Consider the following 21,920-nt stretch of genomic DNA (forward strand, 5'->3'; position numbering starts at 1 on the left):
GATGCTTCAGTGAGTCAAAAAACGATTTTCACAATACCTAGAGGTTTATTAATTTGAAAACAAGAAAAAAGAACATTAAAAGCTGTGCGTTTTTACATAGTCTTTTTATGAAATCATGAGCTGCCTGTGAAATTTCAAGACCTTATTGAAATGTGCCTCATAATCCTTCTGGCAACATGGAATGTGGTACAGACATCAGCAAGGCCCAGTTCTGTTCAGCCCTGGAGCATTATTCAATCTACCATATCACAATGTGCTGTGCTAATCAGTAAACATTGTCAATCCAAATAAATGTATCCTCTGTTGATGTGGATGACTCTTTCCCGTGTAAGTTTATGATTTCTACACCCAGTTTAAACTTGTCACACTATGGCGGCCACTGCAGAGAAAGAAGAAACAAAACTTGCATTTATATAGCGCACAACCTCAGGATGTCCAGTGTGACACGATTACATATGAAGTTTCCATTATGACAACATAAAATATGGATAGAATGTACAACTTGAAAATGGAAATTCAGTTTTGTTTGCTCGCCTCTGTCAATTATCCTCTGCTCTTCCATTCCCCCCCCCCCCCCCCCCCCCCCAAAAAACCTGATCTTCCCTCCCCGTGTGCAGAGTCACGGATCATTGGCTGGTGTGCAGACAGATATATGAAAGGCAAATGCTACCCAAGTAAGCCTGCTTTTTAATGAGAAAATCAATTTTACCTGAGGGAAAGATCATTGATAAATGTGCAGCTTAAGCCACAGCTCTAAATAGTTCTTAATTTCCCATTGAGTTAGGCATGTTTACTGTCTGCAGAATGTTGAAGTCGGTTCAGCCTGTTCTATCTGATATTGGAATCAAAGGGTCAGAGTAGATCTGAGGGCGCATGCATTAATAATGCAAACCTGCCAATCTTTCAGCTGCTTGGGAAATCATAGAATCCCTACTGTGCAGAAGGAGGCCATTTGGCCCATTGAGTTTTGGGTTGTGACTAGTGGTGTTCCACAGGGATCAGTGCTGGGACCTTTGTTGTTTGTAGTATATATAAATGATTTGGAGGAAAATGTAACTGGTCTGATTAGTAAGTTTGCAGACGACACAAAGGTTGGTGGAATTGCGGATAGCGATGAGGACTGTCAGAGGACACAGCAGGATTTAGATCGTTTGGAGTCTTGGGCGGAGAGATGGCGGATGGAGTTTAATCCGGACAAATGTGAGGTAATGCATTTTGGAAGGTCTAATGCAGGTAGGGAATATACAGTGAATGGTAGAACCCTCAAGAGTATTGAAAGTCAGAGAGATCTAGGTGTACAGATCCATGGGTCACTGAAAGGGACAACACAGGTGGAGAAGGTAGTCAAGAAGGCTTACGGCATGCTTGCCTTCATTGGCCGGGGCATTGAGTATAAGAATTGGCAAGTCATGTTGCAGCTGTATAGAACCTTAGTGAGGTCACACTTGGAGTATAGTGTTCAATTCTGGTCGCCACACTACCAGAAAGATGTGGAGGCATTAGAGAGGGTGCAGAAGAGATTTACCAGGATGTTGCCTGGTATGGAGGGCATTAGCTATGAGGAGCGGTTGAATAAACTTTGTTCTCACTGGAACGACGGAGGTTGAGGGGCGACCTGATAGAGGTTTACAAAATTATGAGGGGCATAGACAGAGTGGATAGTCAGAGGCTTTTTCCCAGGGTAGAGGGGTCAATTACTAGGGGGCATAGGTTTAAGGTGCGAGGGGCAAGGTTTAGAGTAGATGTACTAGGTAAGTTTTTTTACACAGAGGGTAGTGGGTGCCTGGAACTCGCTGATGGAGGAGGTGGTGGAAGCAGCGACGATAGTGACATTCAAGGGGCATCTTGACAAATACATGAATAGAGGGATTAGGACTTTGGAAGTGTAGAAGAGTGTAGTTTAGTCGGGCAGCACGGGCTTGGAGGGCCGAAGGGCCTGTTCCTGAGCTGTACTTTTCTTTGTTCTTTGTTGAGTCTGCACCGACCCTCTGAAAGAGCACCCGATCTAGGCCCACTCCCCCACCCTATCCCTGTAACCCCACTTGACCTTCGGGGTTTTCGGGACAGTTTGGCCAATTCACCTCTTACGCTGGGAATTGGGATGCAGTAGACTGGAAATGGATCATTTGACATCTGGGGCTGAGGGCCGAACCCAGCCCCACATTGGATGTGGATGTCTCCTCCCTGCTTTCGCTGAGGGGACTTAAGTGAAAATTATAGATGCTTTAAATCTGAAGTGTGGCACCTATGATTCTGCAGAGGCACAGTGTTGCACGAGAGCTGTGGTCTATGCATCTCACTAGTTACCTTTGCACTGTTGTCAGTGCTGTGTTGACGAAGCCTAATGATGAAGCTATTGGTAAAAATAATATTTGTTTAGTAGTTCGGAGCTTGAGTACGGCTGCAAAAAGAGACATGCTGCTGTAGCATGGCCAGATTCGCACAAATACCAAATTGCATGGTAGCACTGTTGGTTTACAGTGGCATGGTCCCAGGTTCAATTTTGATTTGAACTTGATTTGGTGATCTATTGTTACATGTCCCGAAGTACAGCGAAAAGTATTTTTCTGCGGCCAAGGAACGTACACGGTACATATCAGTACTGTGCACATAATGGACACTAGAGTAATCAACAGGGAACATTGACAAATGGTACATCGACAAAACAGTGATTGGTTGCAGTGTGGAACAAGGGGCCAAACAAAGCAAATATATGAGCAAGAGCAGCATCAGGCTTCGTGAATAGTGTTCTTACAGGGAACAGATCAGTCAGAGGGGGAGTCATTGAGGAGTCTTCGTAGCTGTGGGGAAGAAGCTGTCCCTATGTCTGGATGTGCGAATCTTCAGACTTCTGCACCTTCTGCCTGATGGAAGGGTCTGGAAGAAGGCAATGCCCTGGGTGGGAGGGGTCTCTGATAATGCTGTCTGCCTTCCTGAGGCAGCGAGAGGTGTATACAGAATCAATGTGAGAGTGGCAAGCTTGTGTGATGCGTTGGGCTGAGTTCACCACACTCTGCAGTCTCTTGCGATCTTGGACCGAGCAGTTGTCATACCAAGCTGTAATGCAGCCGGATAGGATGCTCTCTATGGCACATCTGTAGAAGATTGTGAGAGTCGATGCAGACATGCCGAATTTCTTTAGCTTCCGCAGGAAGTAGAGACGTTGTTGGGCTTTCTTGACTGTTGCATCAACGTGAGTGGACCAGAACAGACCGTTGGTGGTGGTGACCCCAGGAACTTAAAGCTATCGACCATCTCCTCTTCGAAGCCATTGATGCAGATGGGAGTGTGTGTCATGCTACGCTTCCTGAAGTTGATGATCAGTTCCTTGGTCTTTCCAACATTTCGAGAGAGGTTGTTTTCAGTGCACCATGCAACCAAGTGATTTATCTTACTCCTGTAGTCTGATTCGCCGTTGTTTGAGATGTGGCCCACCACAGTCGTATCCGCAAACTTATAGATTGAGTTGGAGTTAAATGTTGCCACACAGTCATGGGTGTATAGGGAGTACAGTTGAGGACGGAGCACACATCCTTGCGGGGCTCCGGTGTTGAGGACTATTGTGGTGGTGGTACTGTTGCCTATCCTGACAGATTGCGGTCTGTTGGTGGGGAAGTCGAGGTTCCAGCTGCACAGGGAAGGGTCAAGTCCAAGTATGCGGAGTTTCGTTATTAGTCTTGTTGGGATAATGTTGTTGAAGGCGGAGCTGTAGTCGATGAACAGCTGTCTTACATAGGTGTCCTTGTTGTCGAGGTGTTTGAGTGTTGATTGCAGAGTCAGTGAGATAGCGTCTGCTGTGGACCGGTTGCGGTGATAGGCAAACTGCAGTGGATCGAGACCGTTTGGGAGGCTGGCAGTGATCCATCTCATGACTAGCCGCTCAAAGCATTTCATGAAATCGGACGTTAGGGCCACCGGTCGGTAGTCGTTGAGACAGGCTACCTTGTTCTTCTTTGGTACTGGTATTATGGTGGCCTTCTTGAAGGAGGTGGGGACCTCAGAGCAGAGGAGTGAGGTGGTGACGATATCTGCGAATACACTCGCCAGCTGGTTTGCGCAGGCTCTGAGTGCTCACCCAGGGACTCCGTCGGGGCCCGTCGCTTTCCACGGCGGGCCACTGTCAGTGCGGAAATCGGAGGTCCCGGAGGAAACCCACGCAGACACGACACCTTCCTTTGTAGGCATTCGAAAGTGGCTGGGAAGAAGTGAATACAGATGGACAGCATTTGGGGTGACTTTGAGGTATCTGGGTCTGGTTCCATGAGTGTACAGGCTGTAAGAGTGGGACACCCGTTAGTGGATTGCAACCCTGCTTCATGAGGCATGAAAACCCTCTCACTGGGGGGAAACGATTGCAGTCTGAGTTGTCCCACGCTCAGCCAGGACTTTGAGGACAAAGCGCTTAAGTTGCATGGAAGTTCAAATCCACTTGTCAGGGAAATTTGACTGTCAGGGATTAGTGTTGGGCTGGATGGCTGTGGCTGAACATTACGCGGATGAAACTGATGTGTACCCCATCAAGGCATGATGGTGATGTCACTCACCCCGTTCAAGGTCATCTCTGAGGATGCAGACGCTGGTCCCATGCATCCACTCAACGGCCCTTTCACCTAACGCTGAGGCGGGTGGGTGGGGGTAGTGGTGGAGGGTGGAGAATGGGTGGGGTTAGGGCCCACTGGATTCTCGAGGGCCCATGCGCCTCATCTAAGTGGAGATGAGAGGGGCAACTGGGGAAATGGCTATAGTGTGAGAGGGGAGGATGTGAGGCTCAGTGGAGAGGCACTATCTGAGGGGGAAGCACGTGGGCGGAAGTCCCAGAGATGTGGAGGACGGAGGGTCAGGCAGGAATCCTCACCACTCATGTTGGTGTTCTCATCTTTTCAGTGATTGATTCTGGAAAATAGTGGAACCAGTTGAATTAGCTATTCTACTCATTGTGATCGAGTACCAGCAGAGATGTTGACGTGCCGCTGTATGTGGCCAGGACTAGGTGCCCTGCAGTGGAGGTGGAGGCTGGGCCATTGCTGTTCCGGGAGCAGCACCACAGATGGTGGATCATCGTCAGAGACACTACCGGCAAAGGGTCTTGTGTCATCGAACATCGAGGGCGGCATGGTGGCACAGTACTTAGCACTGCTGCCTCACAGTGCCAGGGACCCGGGTTCAATTCCGGCCTCGGGTGACTGTCTATGTGGAGTTTGTACTTTCTCCCTGCGTGGGTTTCCTCCAGGTGCTTCTGTTTCCTCCCACCGTCCAAAGATGTGAGGGTTAGGTATGTAAATTGCCCCTAAGTGTCCAGGGATGTGTAGGTTGGGTGGGAATTGAAGCTCCAACACCTGCAGGTAGGATCATAGAACCCCTGCAGTGCATCAGGAGGCCATTTGGTCCATCAATTCTACACCGACCCTCTGAAAGAGCACTCTATCCATGCCCACCACCCTGAGGGTAGAGTGCTCCTTCAGAGCACCATCTCCTCAGACAGAAGTCAGTAGGACTCCTACAATTGGCCATGCAATTCGAGAAGGGATACTTGCATCCCTTTGTTAAAAATACTTTTATTCAGGACATTTTCATTTTATATACAAAACACAACATTCCATCCAACAATGTATATTCCTCATTACAAACCCCCTCCACTATATCACCCCAATCCACACCCGCTGACACTTACCAACTTTTAAAGAGGAGATGAACAACCTCCACCTCGAGTAGAACCCCTCCTCTGACCCCCGAATGGTAAACTTTATCTTCATCAAATGTAAAAATTCTGCCTGATCACTCACCACCCTGTTGCCCTGGCGATTCTGGAGCCCGCCACCCTAACAGGATCCTCCTCTGCATTGTCAGGGAGGCAAAGGCAAACACGTCGGCCTCTTTCATCCTGCACTCCCTGATCTTCCGATATCCCACATATCGCCATCCACATGCTCGGAGCCACCTTTACCCCCAAGATCTCCGACATTATCCCCGATGTCTCTCGGGGCTAAAGGGATAGGGAGGGGAAGGCAAGATCAGGGTGCTGAACTTGATGACCAGCCATGCTTATAATGAATGGCGGAGCAGGCTCGAAGGGTCAAATGGCCTCCTCATGCTTCTATTTTCCATATATGTTTCTGTGTATGGGAAGGACTCCCAAAATCCCACCAATTTCAGACATGAGTGTGTAGTTTGCCCGCCCCTTAAACACCGCTCGCATCTATCCTCCACCTCCGGAAAGCATCCACTCATTTGTGCCTTCGGCATATGTGCTCCACTTTAAATTGAATTAAACTCAATCTCGCACATGAGGAGGTTGAGTTAATCCTATGCAAGGTCTCACTCCAAACCTCCCCCCTCTCAAATGCACCACCAAACTCCCCCTCCCATTTCCCCTTTATCTCCTCCATCGAAGCTTTCTCCCTCTCCATTAACCCCCCATAGATATCAGAGATCTTGCCCGCTCATATCTCTTCCTCAGACACTATCTTCTCTCGCAATGAAGGGGGCAGTAACCGCAGAAACGTGGGCAGCTCCTTCTTCACAAAATTCCTAATCTGCAAGTAGCGTAACCCATTCCCCCCATTGGGAGCTGAAATGTTTCTACCAGCTCCCCCAACTCTGCAAATCTACCTTCCATGAACAAGCCCCTAAACCTCTCTACCCTCTCCCGTTCCCAAACCCTGTATGTCAAATCCAACCCCGCTGGAATAAATCTATGATTTCCACAAATTGGCGTCCACAGCGACATGCCCTCCAGTTTAAAATGTTGCTTAAACTGATCCCAAACTCTTAATGAAGCAACCACTACCGGACTCGTGGAGTATTTGGCCAGCGAGATCAGACGCGGAGCCATCATCAGTGCCCTCAACTTGTCCGTATACACGCAGTCTCCTCCAACTACTCCCAGACTGACCCTTCCCGCATGACCCATTTCCAAACTTTCTCCACATTTGCCACCCAACAATGATTCATCAAACGCGGCAACGCCAACACCCGCCTCTGAACACCTGTCCATCTGTAGAACTATTGTCCGAATTCATGGCCCCTTACCTGCCCATATAAAGGCCAAAATTATCCAATGTATCCTCACAAGAAAAGAGTTAGGCAGGAAAATGGGAATATTCTGGAAAATAACTAAAAACTTCGGAAGGATTGTCGTTTTCATGGGTTGGACCTGCCCTACCAGTGATAGCGAAAGAACAACCCACCTCTTTAAATCCTCCTTCACTCCTTTTACCAAGTTGGCCACACTCAACTTGTGCAACAGAACCCAATTATGTGCCACTGTATTCCCAGATACTGGAAACTCGGTCTGACCAGCTGAAACTGCAACTTCTCCTGTCCCCTTCCTTGTACCTGGGAACTTACCAGGAACATCTCACTTTTTTCCACATTTAATTTATACCTCAAGAATGAGACAAATTTAGTCAACATCTCCATGATCTTACTCCTACTAGAAATCGGGTCCGTCACATATAACAGCAAGCCATCTGCATACAGAGATGTTCCATGTCCTCCCTTTCTATTCCCCTCCATTCTGTCGATGTCCTAAGTGCTACCGGCAGCGGTTCGAACTCCAAGGCAAAAAACAACGGGGCAAGTGGACAACCCTGCCTCGTTCCCCTGTGTAAACAGAAATACCCCAAACTTGTTGCATTATACTAATAATCTTTATAGTGTGACAAGTAGGCTTACATTAACACTGCAATGAAGTTACTGTGAAAATCCCCTAGTCGCCACACTCCGGTGCCTGTTCGGGTACACAGAGGGAGAATTCAGAATGTCCAATTCATCTAAGCACGTCTTTTGGGACATGTGGGAGGAAACTGGAGCACTCGAAGGAAACCCACGCAGACACGGAGAGAACGCCTTAGCCTTCAACTTATTTTGTCCCTCCAACATCATCAATGTTTCTGCCTCCAAAGAGGCATCCCAATCCTCCTGGTCAGCAACCATCTCCTCCACTGACGCACTCTGTGTCTCAGGACACTGTTCTTCCCTCTCGAGGGCAACCCGAATTGGCTCTGCCACTTTTGACAAGTCCTCCATGACCGCCAGCCTTTGTTTTTGAAATTCGGCCGAAAGGAACTTGACCAATGTCTCCATCGACCACTGTGCGGGCAGCGGCACCACGGGTCCTTCCACCATCTTTTCCCCCCCTGTACCAGGTTCAAAGAATCCCCATTGCTCAACACACTCCTCATCTGTTAACTCTTCGACATCTCCCACCGGAGGAGAAATCCTTGTTGTACAATATTATCACTTTTCCACCTGAACCGTCCCATAAAATTGGGCAAATAGAGCCAAAGAACCAGCCCTCGGGCAGGAGCCACCTTATGTGCAACCACTCACTCCATGTCCACCATTGGAAGATCTTACATCCCTTCCTGATGCCCACAACTCTGCCTTTGTAGCTCCAGCAGCTCGAGTCTGACCGGAGCAAGGGGCTTGTCATTGTCTATGAGCTCAGCAGAGTCCTCGGCTCTGGTATCCTTCCCGAGTGCCAGTTCCACCTGCTGAGGATCTTCAATTCTGAGATACTCACCAGTGAGTGACCCAGAAGTCTGCCTACCGAGGGTTGCGGGGGGGGGGGGGGGGGGGGATGGGATGTGGTGGTGGGTGCAGGTGACAGATGTGATGCCTCTTCTATGTGTGTTTACGAGAGTTGTCTCCCTTGGAACTGTTCATGGCTGTGGTGTCCAGATGCTCCTGGCTGCTTGACCAAGTGACCTCCAAGGGAAGGGCGATGGCATTAGTGCATCACAGGGGACAACTGAAGGGACCATGTTTACTCACGTGAGGTTTGAGAAATGACTGCAGTGAGAGTTTCCACTTTGCCTGCTGCCCCCACTTCACCCTCTCCACAGGTGCGGCCTTGCTCCTCATCGTCCAGCTCGAGGGCTCTCTCCTTGAAGGATGTGAGGCATCTGAAATCACATATGATTCCGGCTGGCTCTGCCCACTCACTCCTATTATGCTCGAGTTTGTCCTAAAATGAGGCAGATGGGGGAGGGTGGAGGCAGGAGTCCTGCCAGCTCCGATGATGAGGAGGGGGGTGGCATGCGTGGGAGTTGAGTGGGAGCAGGGATGTGAGGAGCAGAGTAGCTACTGCAGGGGGCCATGGGATTGGATGGAGGGGGGATGTGCTTCATAGGTGTTAGCAACCCGCAAGGTGCCTGGTTAAGAGATCACCTTGGAGATGCGCGGGGTACAGCGGGAGACTGGAGGAGGCAGGTTTACCTTTGCCGTGAAAAGAAGGTCATTCATCTTCTTGAGGCACTGCCTCAAGCTGGCACTGACTAAGGCTGCCAAGGCCTCTCGGATGGGGGTAGTGATCTTACTGGAAGGATGTCTGCTGGAATGTGGGTAGAGGAGGCCCCGCCTCTGCTGCACATAATCCAGTAGTTTGGTGAAGGCCCATTGGGAGAATCTAGATCCAGGCCCTCTGCACAGCCTACCCCCCAACCCCTCATGTGGCGACCACCTCCCCCCCGACCGGATCTGGAACAAGTGCTGGGGAAGAGTTAAGATGGAACTCTCCACTGACTGCAGACATTGTTGTCCCAGGGCAGGAGGCCGCCACAAGCACGGCGCGATTCACGTGGGGGGAACAAAGAAGCTTGTAAAAGAAGCTCAAAATTCCGTGAGATTTTCCGTCGCCACCACCTGCGGGATTCGCACCAGTTTTCTCACCGGATGATTCCGCCCATCCTCTCTTTCCCCAAGCCCCAGGGATTGGACATTTGAATAATAGTAATAATCTTTATTATTGTCACAAGTAGGCTTACATTAACACTGCAGTGAAGTTATTGTGAAAAGCCCCTAGTCGCCACACTCCGGCACCTGTTCGGGTACACAGTGGGAGAATTCAGAATGTCCAAATTACTTACCGTCTCAGACCACTGTGATTTCTCTCTCAGCAGGTTGTTGCAATGCAATTAAAACAATGTGAATGTGAAAAAAACAATGTTATAATCCCCATCATGTGACATTTTATTTTCTGCCTCCCCTTCTTTTTCCCTCCAGAAATGAAGAAGAGTTGAGGAAATCACTCTCCGAGCTTGCTAATGACAAAACAGATCATGCTGGATCCAAGGCCAACAATCGGATTGGATCTGGTACTAATCCATTCCTCGACATTCCGCAGGATCCCAATGCTAAAACGTACAAAACTGGCTTCCTCTCACGAAAGCTTCATGCAGATATGGATGGAAAGAAAAGTGAGTCTTGAACAATGGACGTTTCCCTCTTTGTCGTTCGCCTCTCTCTTTAAACCAGTGTTTAGCTGTTACCGGTTGACTTCCTTTCTTCCTTGAGTGGGAAGTTGATGAAGGAATGGAGTCGAAGGTTGTTTAGCCTGTGAACTCCAAAGCCCCGGCAGGACTGTTCCGTGCTTTCCCAAGAAGACGGTAATTTTTGTGAGAATTGTAAAAGAAGGCCCTTCAGCCCACTCTGCCCGTGCCAGCACTTTGAAGGAGCTATCCAATTAGTCCCAACTCCTCTGCTATATCACCGAAGCCCCAAAAGGTTTTTCACTTCAAATATTTAGCACATTTCCTTTGTAGAAAATTCCGATTGAATTTGTTCCCATCGCTCAGTTACGGCCTTGCCTTCAGAATCATTATAATTCATTGTGAAGAAGAATTTTTCCTTGCCTCTCTTTTTTTAGGTTACCAACCCTCCTAGGCTTATACGGTTTTGATGTTTTCCAATAGGAAACAGGTTACTGCAATGATCAACAGTCCTAGTTCAGTTAGCCATCCCAGCCTAAAAGGGAAAGTCCTGTTTAAAGAAAATTTGAAACGTTACGCTTGTGCTATGCAATAGTAGTTTAGTGCTTTCCCCATAAATCATCGAGGCTTAGCATATTTTAAAATAAGCCCTTTGTGATCTACAAGCAATAAATTGCTTCACATTTTATGAATAACTAATTTCTCCCACTGTTTGCTGTAACATAGACATTTATGATTGAATTTAACACTCCCGTTAAAGCATAAAATTTTAATACACTGTCTTGGTTTCGATTACAAGATTCTCCACAGTCATTGTTATCCTTTGAGATCCAATCTAAAAATGGAGAGAGTTTATTGTGAGGTTCGGGCTCGGCTTATTATCCTCGAAGGTTACTTGCTAAACCTTAAATTGCCTTTGCAGTGTTCTCTGGCAAAGACTAATTTTGGCTGAAGATGTGGCAAGGATAAAAGGGATTTGGTTTTGAAGGAGCTGTCCCCAGTAATAATACAATTCCACAAGAAACAAAATTGACGTTCTGTTGTACGTGTTACATATTGATAATTGGTAAAATTTTGGAAATTGGTACAATATATGTCACGAGAGGATCTGACTCGGCTCTAGAGGGTTACAAGGTAGCCAGAAAGGAACTCAAAAATGGACTGAGGAGAGCTAGAAGGGGGCATGAAAAAGCTCTGGTGGGAAGGATTAGTGAAAACCCCAAGGCGTTCTACACTTAGGTGAGAAATAAGAGGATGATCAGAGTGAGAGCAGGGATAGTGGAGGGAACTTGTGCCTGGAGTCTGAAGAGATGGGGGAGGCCCAAAATGAATACTTTGCTTCAGAATTCACTAGAGAGAGCGACCTTGTTGCCCATGAGATCAGTGTGAACCAGGTTAACAGACTCAAACAGGTTGATATTAAGAAGGAGGATTTGCTGGAAATTTTGAAAAGCTTCAGGATAGATAAGTCCCCTGGGCCTGACGGGATATACCCACGGTTACTGTGGGAAGCGAGGGAGGAGATTGCTGCGCTGTTGGCGATGATCTTTGCGTCCTAACTCTCCACTGGAGTAGTACCGGATGATTGGAGGGAGGAGAATGTTGTTCCCCTGTTCAAGAAAGGGAATAGGGAAATCCCTGGGAATTACAGACCCATCAATCTTACGTCTGTGGTGAGCAAAATACTGGAAAGGATTCTGAGAGATAGGATTTATGATTATTTAGAAAAACATAGTTTGATTAAAGATAGTCAGCATGACTTGGTATGGGGCAGGTCATGCCTCACAAGCCTGATTAAATTCTTTGAGGGTGTGATGATGTGATGAAGGTCGGGCAGTGGATCTGGTATATATGAATTTCACGCACTGCGCTGTTAGGGAGAGAGTTCCAGGATTTTGCCCCGGCGACAGCGAAGGAACGACAATATATTTCCAAGGTTTTCCATGGTAGGTTAATTCAGAAAGTTATGGGGCATGGGATACAGGGAAATGTGGCTATCTGGATACAGAATTGGCTGGCCGAAAAAAGGCAGCAAGTGGTACTGGATGGAAAATATTCCGCCTGGAGGTCGGTGACCAGTTGTGTCCCGCAAGGATCTGTTCTGGGACCTCTGCTTTTTGTGGTTTTTATCAATGACTTGGATGAGGAAGTGGAAGGGTGGGTTAGTAAGTTTGCCGATGACACGTAGGTTGGGGGAGTTGTAGATAGTGTTGAGGGTTGTTGCAGGTTTCAACAGGACATTTACAGGATGCAGAGCTGGGCTGAGAAGTGACAGATGGAGTTCAACCTTGATAAATGTGAAGTGATTCATTTTGGAAGGTCGAATTTGAATGCTTGAATAGAGGGTTAAAGGCAGGATTCTTGGAAGTGTGGAGGAACAGAGGGATCTTGGGGTCCACGTACATAGATCCCTCGATGTTGCCACCCAGGTTGATACGGTTGTATGGTGTGTTGGCTTTCATTAACAGGGGGATTGAGTTAAAGACCCGTGAAATTTTGCTGCAGCTTTATAAAACTCTAGTTTGACCACACTTGGAATATTGTAACCAGTTCTGGTTGCCTCATTGTAGGTAGGATGTGGATGCTTTGGAGAGGGTACAGAGGAGATTCATCAGGATGCTGCCTGGACTTGAGGGCATGTCAAATGAAGAAAGGTTGAGGGAGCTAGGGCTTTTCTCACTGGAGCGAAGAAGGCAGAGAGGTGACTTGATAGAGGTGTACAAGGTGATGAGAGGCATGGATGGAGTGGATAGCCAGAGACTTTTCCCCAGGGTGGAAATGGCTGTCACGAGGGGACATAATTTTAAGGTGATTGGAGGAAGGTATAGGGGAGAGGTCGGAGGTAGGTTCTTTACATAGAGAGTGGTGTGTGTGTGGAATGCACTGCCAGCAGAGGTGCTGGAGTCAGAGTCATTAGGGACATTTAAGGGGCTCTTAGACAGGCACATGGACACCAGTAAATTGAAGGGGTGTAGGTTAGGCTGGCCTTGGATTAGGATAAATGATCGGCACAACATCGTGGGCTGAAGGGCCTGTACTGTGCTGTACTGTTCAATGTTCTATGTATACAATGCCAAGAATTGGGGCATATGAATGTGGATTTAGCAGAGAGGATCTTTCAGCATAAAACCAGAGCTTTAGGTTAATTCGCTGGGGTCATGGGTTCAAATCCTACCATGGTAACTTTAAATTTTACTAATGAATATGAATATAAAGCTAGTCTCAGTAGTGGTGCTGTCTCAGTAATGGTGACCGTAAAACTATTGCTGATTGTTGTAAAAACTCATCTGGTTCTAGATTTTAGGGAAGGAAATCTGTCAGCCGTATTCATTCTGGCCTACTTGTGACTCAGATCCACAGTCGTGTGGTTGACTCTTGACCCTCTGAAATGGCCGAGCAAACCATTCATTTCGGAGGCAATTAAGGGTGGGGAAACGAATGCTGACCTTGCCAGTGATGGACACATCCTGTGAAAGAATGTATATTTTTAAAACCTTCGGCTCTGGGAAAGATTTCACTCATCTTGAGAAGGGAAATTTATATGTTTCTACATTTGGTTTCTCTCAGTTTCAAGGTTCCCTCCAAGTCACTCACCACCCTGACTTGGAAATATATCGCTGTCGCCGGGGGCAAAATCCTGGAACTCTCTCCCTAACAGCACGGTCCGTGTACCTACCCCGCAAGGACTGCAACGGTTCAAGAAGGCAACTCACCACCACCTTCTGAAGGGCAAATAGGGATAGGCAATAAATGCTGGCTAACCAGCGACTCACATCCCCTAAATTATTATTTTTTTAAATGAACACACAAGCAAAGAATGCCAGTCAGCCCATGATTCAAGAGAATGCTTTTCCCCACAGTCAACGGACAATCCCCATTAGTCAATTTTCCTTCCATCCCAGCATTTTCCCGCCCCTTCCCCACTTCCACCTACACTCCGCTTCCACCCATAATGCTCTGCTTTGGGCAGACAAAATTGTTCCATTTTGTTTGAGAAGAAGCCATTTTATCTTAGAATTGAATTGGAATGAAAAGCTGCTCCTGCAAAGTCTGAACTAATAAATTTCAGGGCCACCCTCCTCAAGTCATGGGTCGGTTACACCAGCCACTGACTGACCGATCAGATGTCCAATGTTCAGCACTGGCCTGCAGAATGGACAGTCCTCCTCACAGCCAGTGTCTTGAGGCAGTGCTTGATACATGTGGCAGATAACTTTGCTGTTAATCCATTCTGTGATTTTTAATGTGTTGCTGATGAGAAACCAGTATTTTGTGTTACTGTCGTCAGATCAAACCCCAAAAGCTCTACACGCGGCCTTACCGACGTGGGGTCACCTCATTGGAGACAACTTTTGGCCATTTAAATGCTTAGCGATTGACATTCTGGGTGCATGGAGGTGGCAGCCCCTATTGTCCAAAGAACCTTTTGGAGCGCCGTCGATTGCCTTTAAAGGGAAACTGTCCATTAAATTTTGAAATATAGCAGTAGTGATCTACAGATGCAGAAAAGCACTAGTTCATGGGCTGTCTTGGAAGGATTTTTTGCAGAAGGACCTTAATGTTGTGCATACATCAGCTAGACTTCAAAATTCTTAATTGGAAGTGAAATGCTTTGAGATGTCCCAAAAACATTTGGAGGTCAGGATCATCCTGTCGTCACACCTGCCCATCTCTATTTCCTAAAATGATACCCTTGTGCTCTTACCCCAGAGTGTGGAAATTGACACCAGGTAATTCTGTTTGTGTTGAATATCAAATGTCTGCTCTTCTTTGTAAATTGCCCTTATTCTGTGCAATCAATTTTCCTGGAATTGGCAGTGGATATATAAAAACCTAGTCCCCGTTCCCCCCCCCCCCCCCCCCCCCCCCCCCCCCCCCCGAAAATGAAAGGTCAACTTTACAAAATGGATGAGTGGGGTTAATTTAGCGAATTGCATTTTTAATCCCTTGGTTAAGGATTTCAAGAGTGTGTTTAACTGTGCATATATACATTGGATTTGGAAATCAACTCAATAATTACAGCAAAGTGCCACCCACAAACACTTTTATCATTCACCTCTGATGGTGAAGTTTTTTTTTGCAGTTGCATGCCTCATTAGCTTTTTGTCGGCAGTGCAGTCATGAATGTACGCTTTCACAATGTGGGCGCCTTGTCCTAGAATGCTACTTTTAAATCATTCTCAAATCAGCCATTTTCTGTCCTCTGTTGGCTTGGCGGTAGTTTTGGGACGATTCATGAAAAGGACTGTCACCTACCTGAGCGCATCCTGTTGATGTTGACAAAGCTAAAGCATTAGGGTCAGTCGCTGGGGGGGCATAGGTTTAAGGTCGGTGGGGCAAAGTTTAAAGATGTGCGAGACAGGTTTTTTACGCAGAGGGTGGAGATTGCCTGGAACGCGCTGCCAGTGGAGGTTGTGGAAGCAGAAAAAATTAACAGCGTTCAAAAGGCATCTCAACAAATACATGGATAGGATGGGTATAGAGGGATACGGCACTAAGATGTGCTGAGGGCTTTGGCCAAGGGTGGCTGGTACAGGCTCAGGGGGCTGAAGGGCCTGTTCCTGTGCTATATTGTTCTTTGTTCTTTGATGTAATCCTTTTTTGATTGTGGAGCAGCCTCCGCTGTCTGACTCCTAACACCGATTTGATTTCTCTCGTTGCAGCTCCCAGGGGCAAAAGGGGTTGGAAGACATTTTATGCCGTGCTGAAAGGCATGATTCTTTACTTGCAGAAGGTAATTCAAGTGGCCGACTCTGCACCTTTCAATCCTGTAGCACCGCCGTTGCCTGAAGTTCAATTGCAGAATGTTACCATGTAAACGTGAGGTGACTTCATCACCTATGATTAAGCAGTCAATAAATTCACGGTAATGAACCGACCAGAAGGGCTATCCTGGTTCGTGGTATCTGTCTTGACATTGCTGGTGACAGAACAGAAAAGCAACAAAAAATCAAATAGAGCTGCCCCCTCCCAATTTCACGGTGTGTTAAAATAATAGATCATTAGAGCTAGTTCAGCATGATCAAATGGCGATTAGTTACTGCTCCATCACCACCTTTTGCGATCCTTATAACATACGATTTCTCTCCCTTGCACAATTAATACATCTCTAATGACGCCGAGCCATCGCCATAACGTTGTGCACATAATGCTTCTGAAGAGAATGTGGATGCTTCCAATACTTCATACTGTTGGTCTGCTTGAGTTTTTAACTTGGGGGGGGGGGTTAGAGCAACCAGAAACACCTTCATCTCTCATCCTTGATAGTTTGCGCAGTCTTCAACATATGCTCTGCACCAGTTTTATAAAGAGGTTAATGTCATCATAAATCAGTGATTGACTAGAAATTCTTCGGAGATAAAAGAAGCAGTTGACAATGGCACTTGTCAAATGGAAAGTAATGGTGCGTTGACAAAGAATAATCGCTGCTGCGGGCAATGCATCATGATTACTTTGAGCAGCGAGCCAATTTAAATAGGATTAGCTGAGAAGGGGGGAGCCTGTATCTGATGCATTGACATTATCTCCTGTATCTTGGAAATGTTTCAATTAAAATTTTGGGTTTGCAAAGATTAATTACCTGGACTGAGGCCATTCTCGGTCAAGCTATGTCAACTCAAACTTCAAAGTGGCACTATGGTACATAGCAGTTTCAGAATTTTCTGTTTGGGGAAAATCTTGTCCTTTTTGGTTTGAATAACTGAGAAGACAATTTTTCCCATTTTACCCCCTCCCCATCCTTTCTTGACATAGTAAGACCCTTCAACCAAGATATGCACGATCCTTCCCAAGGGATCGCTAAATCTTTTGTATTTCATGGAATCCCTACAGTACAGAAAGAGGCCGTTCAGCCCATCTAATCTGCACCAATCGTTCGAAAGACCACCCAATTTAAGCCCCATCCCCTGCCCTTTAACCTCACTGTAAGAGGCAATTCAGCTTCTCAAATCCACCTAATCTGCACATCTTTGGACTGTGGGAGGAAACTGGAGTACCTGGAGGAAACCCACGCAGACACGGGGAGAATGTGCAAACTCCACACAGACAGTCGCCCAAGGTGGGAATCGAATTCAGGTCCCTGGCGTGCGGGGTGAGGCAGCAGTGCTAACCACTCTGCCACCATGTCTTTAACCATATCCAGTGTCCAGTATTTGCAAAAATAATTAATACATACTAGCTAGATAATAAACTGCAATTCTGCAAAGGTAAAATTGGCCATGGTATGTCCAATCTTTGGGCCTAATACAGGAGCAAAGAAGGACCCAATTTTGTACCATTATCTCTCCTTGCAAAGTAGCAGCTCATAAACATCCAGCACCATATTGACTCGGGGCAGTACATGGGCATCTGTAGTGACCAGCTTAAACTGCTGTTGGGAGCCCTTTGCATTTGCTAATAAGGGGCCTGATATCAGTTCATGCCGTTGATCTGACATTCGTCATAACTCGGTAGAGAATGCACCAAGCACATTGTTCTCAGTCTCTTATGATCCTCTGCTGTCTAATCAGGAGGTCATGAATGGTGAAGTAGGTTCAGTGGACTGGATGGTGTAGTCCTGTTCCTAGTTTAGACAATCTACCGTGAAGTAATTGTCTGATGACAAGAATGATAATGTGAGCTAAGGGAATGACTTGCAAACAACACATTTAAATGCCCTTGGAGGCAACAACCAAAATGGTTTTTGATTTTTAACTTGACTTCATGTGGACCCAGTTGCTCAGCCACATTTCAGTAAGAGCACACTGTTTTATTTGGCCTTGTGTTCCTGTCATTGCACAACTTCTGATTCACCACGAATATCATACTGTTTTTACCGATGATAATGATAATCCAGCATCCATCCATATAAAGTCATCATTGGGTTAAGAATTAAGAATTTCATGAACTTGCCTTGTATTCCCTTGAGTACAAGACCCTTAATGTGGCCCGACAAGATATTCAATATGACGCAAATAATTTGATAAGATAACTACAGGTGAATGATCTCCTTTGACGGAGGATTCCAGAACATAGGGACACGAGCTTAAAATTAGAGCTGGCCATTTAAGATTGGAAACTGGGGATGCTTTTTTCGTCACATTGGGAATCTGAAACACTCTCTAAAAAGTATGTAGATTCTGCACTCAGCTGGAGGTTTCAACACGGGGGTCAATAGATTTTGGTAGGTAGAGTTATCAAGGGCTTTGGAAAGAATGTAGATAGGAGGCGCAAACTCGATCGGGCCGGTTAGATTACGGGAGAGTTCGAAATCGAGACCACGGCAGCCGCCGATCAGTTTCCGATCTATCCGGCCTATTCCCATTGGCAAGATCAGGATCCTGCCATGGCATGGCGAGAAACCTACAATCATCAACGAAGGCCAATGGAAGGATCCCCCATCTGATGTCCTCCCGTGATCTAAACAGCTCCCCAGTGAGCGGTAACGCAGGTTCCATTAGGCACACCGATTTAAAAACGTGAATCTAGCGAAACGGTTGCTATGGGGGTCTGAGGAGGTGAGTAGCCATCTTGGAAAATGAGCAGTCAGCCCAGGGGGTCAGCCCACACGGGTGGGGGGGGGGGGGGGGGGGGGGGCTGGAAGGGAGGGGGGTCATCCCTGGGCTTGGAGGGGTGAGAGTCTCATTGACAGCGGCTCGGACAAGCCCCCACCCCCCCATGTATATCCATACCGGGAGCATCTACAGCTTCTGCCTGTCCATCCCAGTGAACACCCCCAGGACTAGCCCCATCCGTGATAATATGGTGCAGGTCATCTTAACCCCATTAACCATGGTGGCCTCTGACCGCAGGGCTGAAGGCTATCGCTCATAGGGAAATGGCAGTGTTAATAATGTGAGCACTACACAGCTCCCAGCGGGTTCTCCTGGGTAGATGTGCCATGTTGCAGGCAGGTGTGACTGCCTAGCACCCCAAGCAGACTTTGCCGCTCGGACACTTTGCCTGAACACTGGAGGCGACACAACCACAGGGGCAGCAGCCAACAACCATACATCCTAGAGCCGGGCCTCAGTGTCGGGGCACCCCATCGTGACCAGAGCGCGGGTGTGTGTGTGTATCATGGTTGGGGGGGGCGGGGTTACCAACTCGGTCCCAGCTCCATTCCCGTCTAGGGTCTGGTCCAAGGTGTCCTCCATCGGTACGGCTTTAACATTCTCCTTAACCAGTAATGCTACTCCCCCACCCCTTTTACATCCCCCTCTATCTCTCCTAAAGCATATCCTCCAATATTCAGCTGCCAATCCTGGTGCAATGGTGCTGCCCTTCCCCCTCCAGTGCCTTCTCCTTGATCCTTAAACGTCTTAGCCTCCCATGCTCTGCCACTATGTGTAGGTGTGTCCCCGGGATGCACATCAGAGGTGAAGGCAGCCTGCTGCTTACCGCACTCTGTGTCCTTTGCTGCCCCTGGCAGGCGTCCTCTGGAGCACCTGGGGCCGGAGGACCCCTGTCGTCTTGGCAGTGGCACATGCCACCCTGTTCCTCCCACTGACCCCAAGACACGCCATTGTCAGGAGGGGGGGCATCTGGAAAGCTGGTCACCTCCCTCGTCTCCCCATAGGCGGCTTCAGGTCATTCATGTCGTTGCCCGCAGAGCCCTGGGGCTCAGCTTGGGACAGAAGGGCAGATGAATGGAGCTCCAGAGACTCCTGGTCCATTTGGCTCTGCCAGCCCTCACAGTTCCCCATTGTCTGCACCTTGATGTTGATGCCCTCAGCTGTGACCAGGCCATGACCTGCAGTGCCTCACCAACGTTCGACTGCATCTGGGACATGCCCCATAGCGCCCGGGCAAGGTCCACCTACGTCAGGAACATGTTTCCCCAGCGACCGGGACGTGCAGTTGAGGCTCTCCGTCATGGCCGTCATTGACTGAGCAATGCCTTGGACACCACCACTCATGGTGCTGGCGTCGTGCACCAGGCTCTCCACTGTTTGCCTCGGTGCCACGCATTGCCGGCACTACCTCCTGCGCCCATAACCTTTAGGAGTTTTGTAATTGGCTATGGAACCGCTGGAGTGTCGCTGACATCCCCCTCTGAATATCACGGTCGCACCCTAGCATCCGCGCCAGCTCCAGGGTGACCTGGTCCAGACGCTCAGCATCAGACTGGGACCCAGCTGGGCCCTAGGAACCAGTAGACCGACTGCTGTCCTCCCTGGACTTTACTGCTCCATGGGAAACTGTGCAGTGCTCACCAGATTGTGCCCCAGAAGCCTGTCCACTACTTTCACCCACCGAGGTGTGTGTCTCTGCTTTGGTGGAGGGTGGGGATAACAACCGTGACGCATAAATGATGGCACCTGGGGGGGGGGGGGGGGGGGGGGGGCACCATCGGTTGGAGATCCTGCAGGAGAATGGACATGTGGTCAGTCAGAGTGAAGGATTATTACGTCTGGCATGAACAACTCACGTGTAACATCTGGGTGGGGACCGATGGATACTCACCTCTGCGGCCTGGCCCATTGGGACGTCAGTGAGCGATCTGTCCTCGACCATCCCCGAGACCTCCAGGCCTGTTCTCATAGGGAGTGAGGACTCTGATGTCCAGCACCCCACCGCCTGTCTGGGCCCTTTCCCATCACTTGTGGGACAATTTCTCCTGCAGGGACAGAGAGAGGGACTTGTGAGCCGCACGCTTAATGCATCGCGGGGCGGGAGAGGCGCTATGGTGGGGCTTAGGTTTGGGCACCGCTACTGGGCAAAGGGTGGGGTATGCTGGTGGGTGCCAGGTTTGTCGGGGGCACAGACGCAGTAGTCTGGGGGGGGGGGAAGTGCCAACCGCAGAATCATCGGGCAGGGAGGATTTCTGGCAGGACCAGTGCCAGGGGACCGATACCAATTCATCCATGCGGCCCGGTGGAGGTCGTTGAGCTTCTTACGACACTGGATGATGGTCCTCCTGGTGGTACTCCCGCGATGATGGTGGCTGACCCTCTGACCCCCTCGGGGGAACGGGGTCCCCCGTCTTGACTCCGCGTCCAGCAGTCTGGCGAGGTCAGTATCTCCGAATCATGGGGCTGGTGTGCACAGTGGCGTGGCTGCATGTTGGCTGGGGCTTGCTCTGCTGGATCAGTTTAAGATCTCCCCCTCGTTAGTGGGGAACTGTCGAGCGTGGTGCTGGCAGGACGCTTTTCCAGCCTGTAGCCCATGGGCATCATCGTGTCCTAATTAATAGTAGAATAATCGGGTGACAGCATCACAGGGTCAGCCGTCGGGAAAACACCCGCCTGTTCCCGTTCGCTACCACCGTCAGAAACATGTCCATTAGATCATGCCCATGGAGTTGTTGTCATGATCTAACTAAATGGCCCTGGGCCTAGCTTTGTTTCTAATTTAGTGAAACGCACAAAGGAAACAAAGTTTCTGCTGACTGGAATGGTAGGTAATGAGCAAAGGATATCACCTGCATGTGAAACCGTAACCTGGAGATGTATGTACCCTACACTGTGTGGAAGTTTCTATTCCAGAGTCTCCTTTTGATGCCGGGAGGGGAAGTTGGAGTGATGTTCAATGTGGGGGGAATGGACGGCTGACCGCACACAATCTTGTGCTGACCCACTCGTTACCTATGTATCCAAGCGGGACACATGGCGGAGGCAGGCAGGAAATCGCTGTCACCCACCGCTTACCTTTTTGGGCTAAAATCTGGGCACCATATTCACAGGGCATCCCGGACAGCCAGTGCTACCCTTTCCACCTCTGCCTGGCCAC

The 21,920-nt window shown here is 48.4% G+C and overlaps 1 protein-coding gene across 2 annotated transcripts in view; it reads left to right on the forward strand.

The window, feature by feature from the left end:
- psd3l (pleckstrin and Sec7 domain containing 3, like) overlaps positions 1 to 21,920 on the forward strand; it is a 505,495-nt gene that overhangs the window by 447,912 nt on the left and 35,663 nt on the right. For both annotated transcript variants that reach the window (XM_038792652.1, XM_038792653.1), the window contains 2 exons: positions 10,006 to 10,199; positions 15,875 to 15,945. In XM_038792652.1, coding sequence (XP_038648580.1) covers positions 10,006 to 10,199; positions 15,875 to 15,945 — 265 coding nt within the window. The remainder of the gene's footprint in view (positions 1 to 10,005; positions 10,200 to 15,874; positions 15,946 to 21,920) is intronic.

Source organism: Scyliorhinus canicula, chromosome 3 (assembly GCF_902713615.1).
Source record: "Scyliorhinus canicula chromosome 3, sScyCan1.1, whole genome shotgun sequence".
Taxonomy (NCBI): domain Eukaryota; kingdom Metazoa; phylum Chordata; class Chondrichthyes; order Carcharhiniformes; family Scyliorhinidae; genus Scyliorhinus; species Scyliorhinus canicula.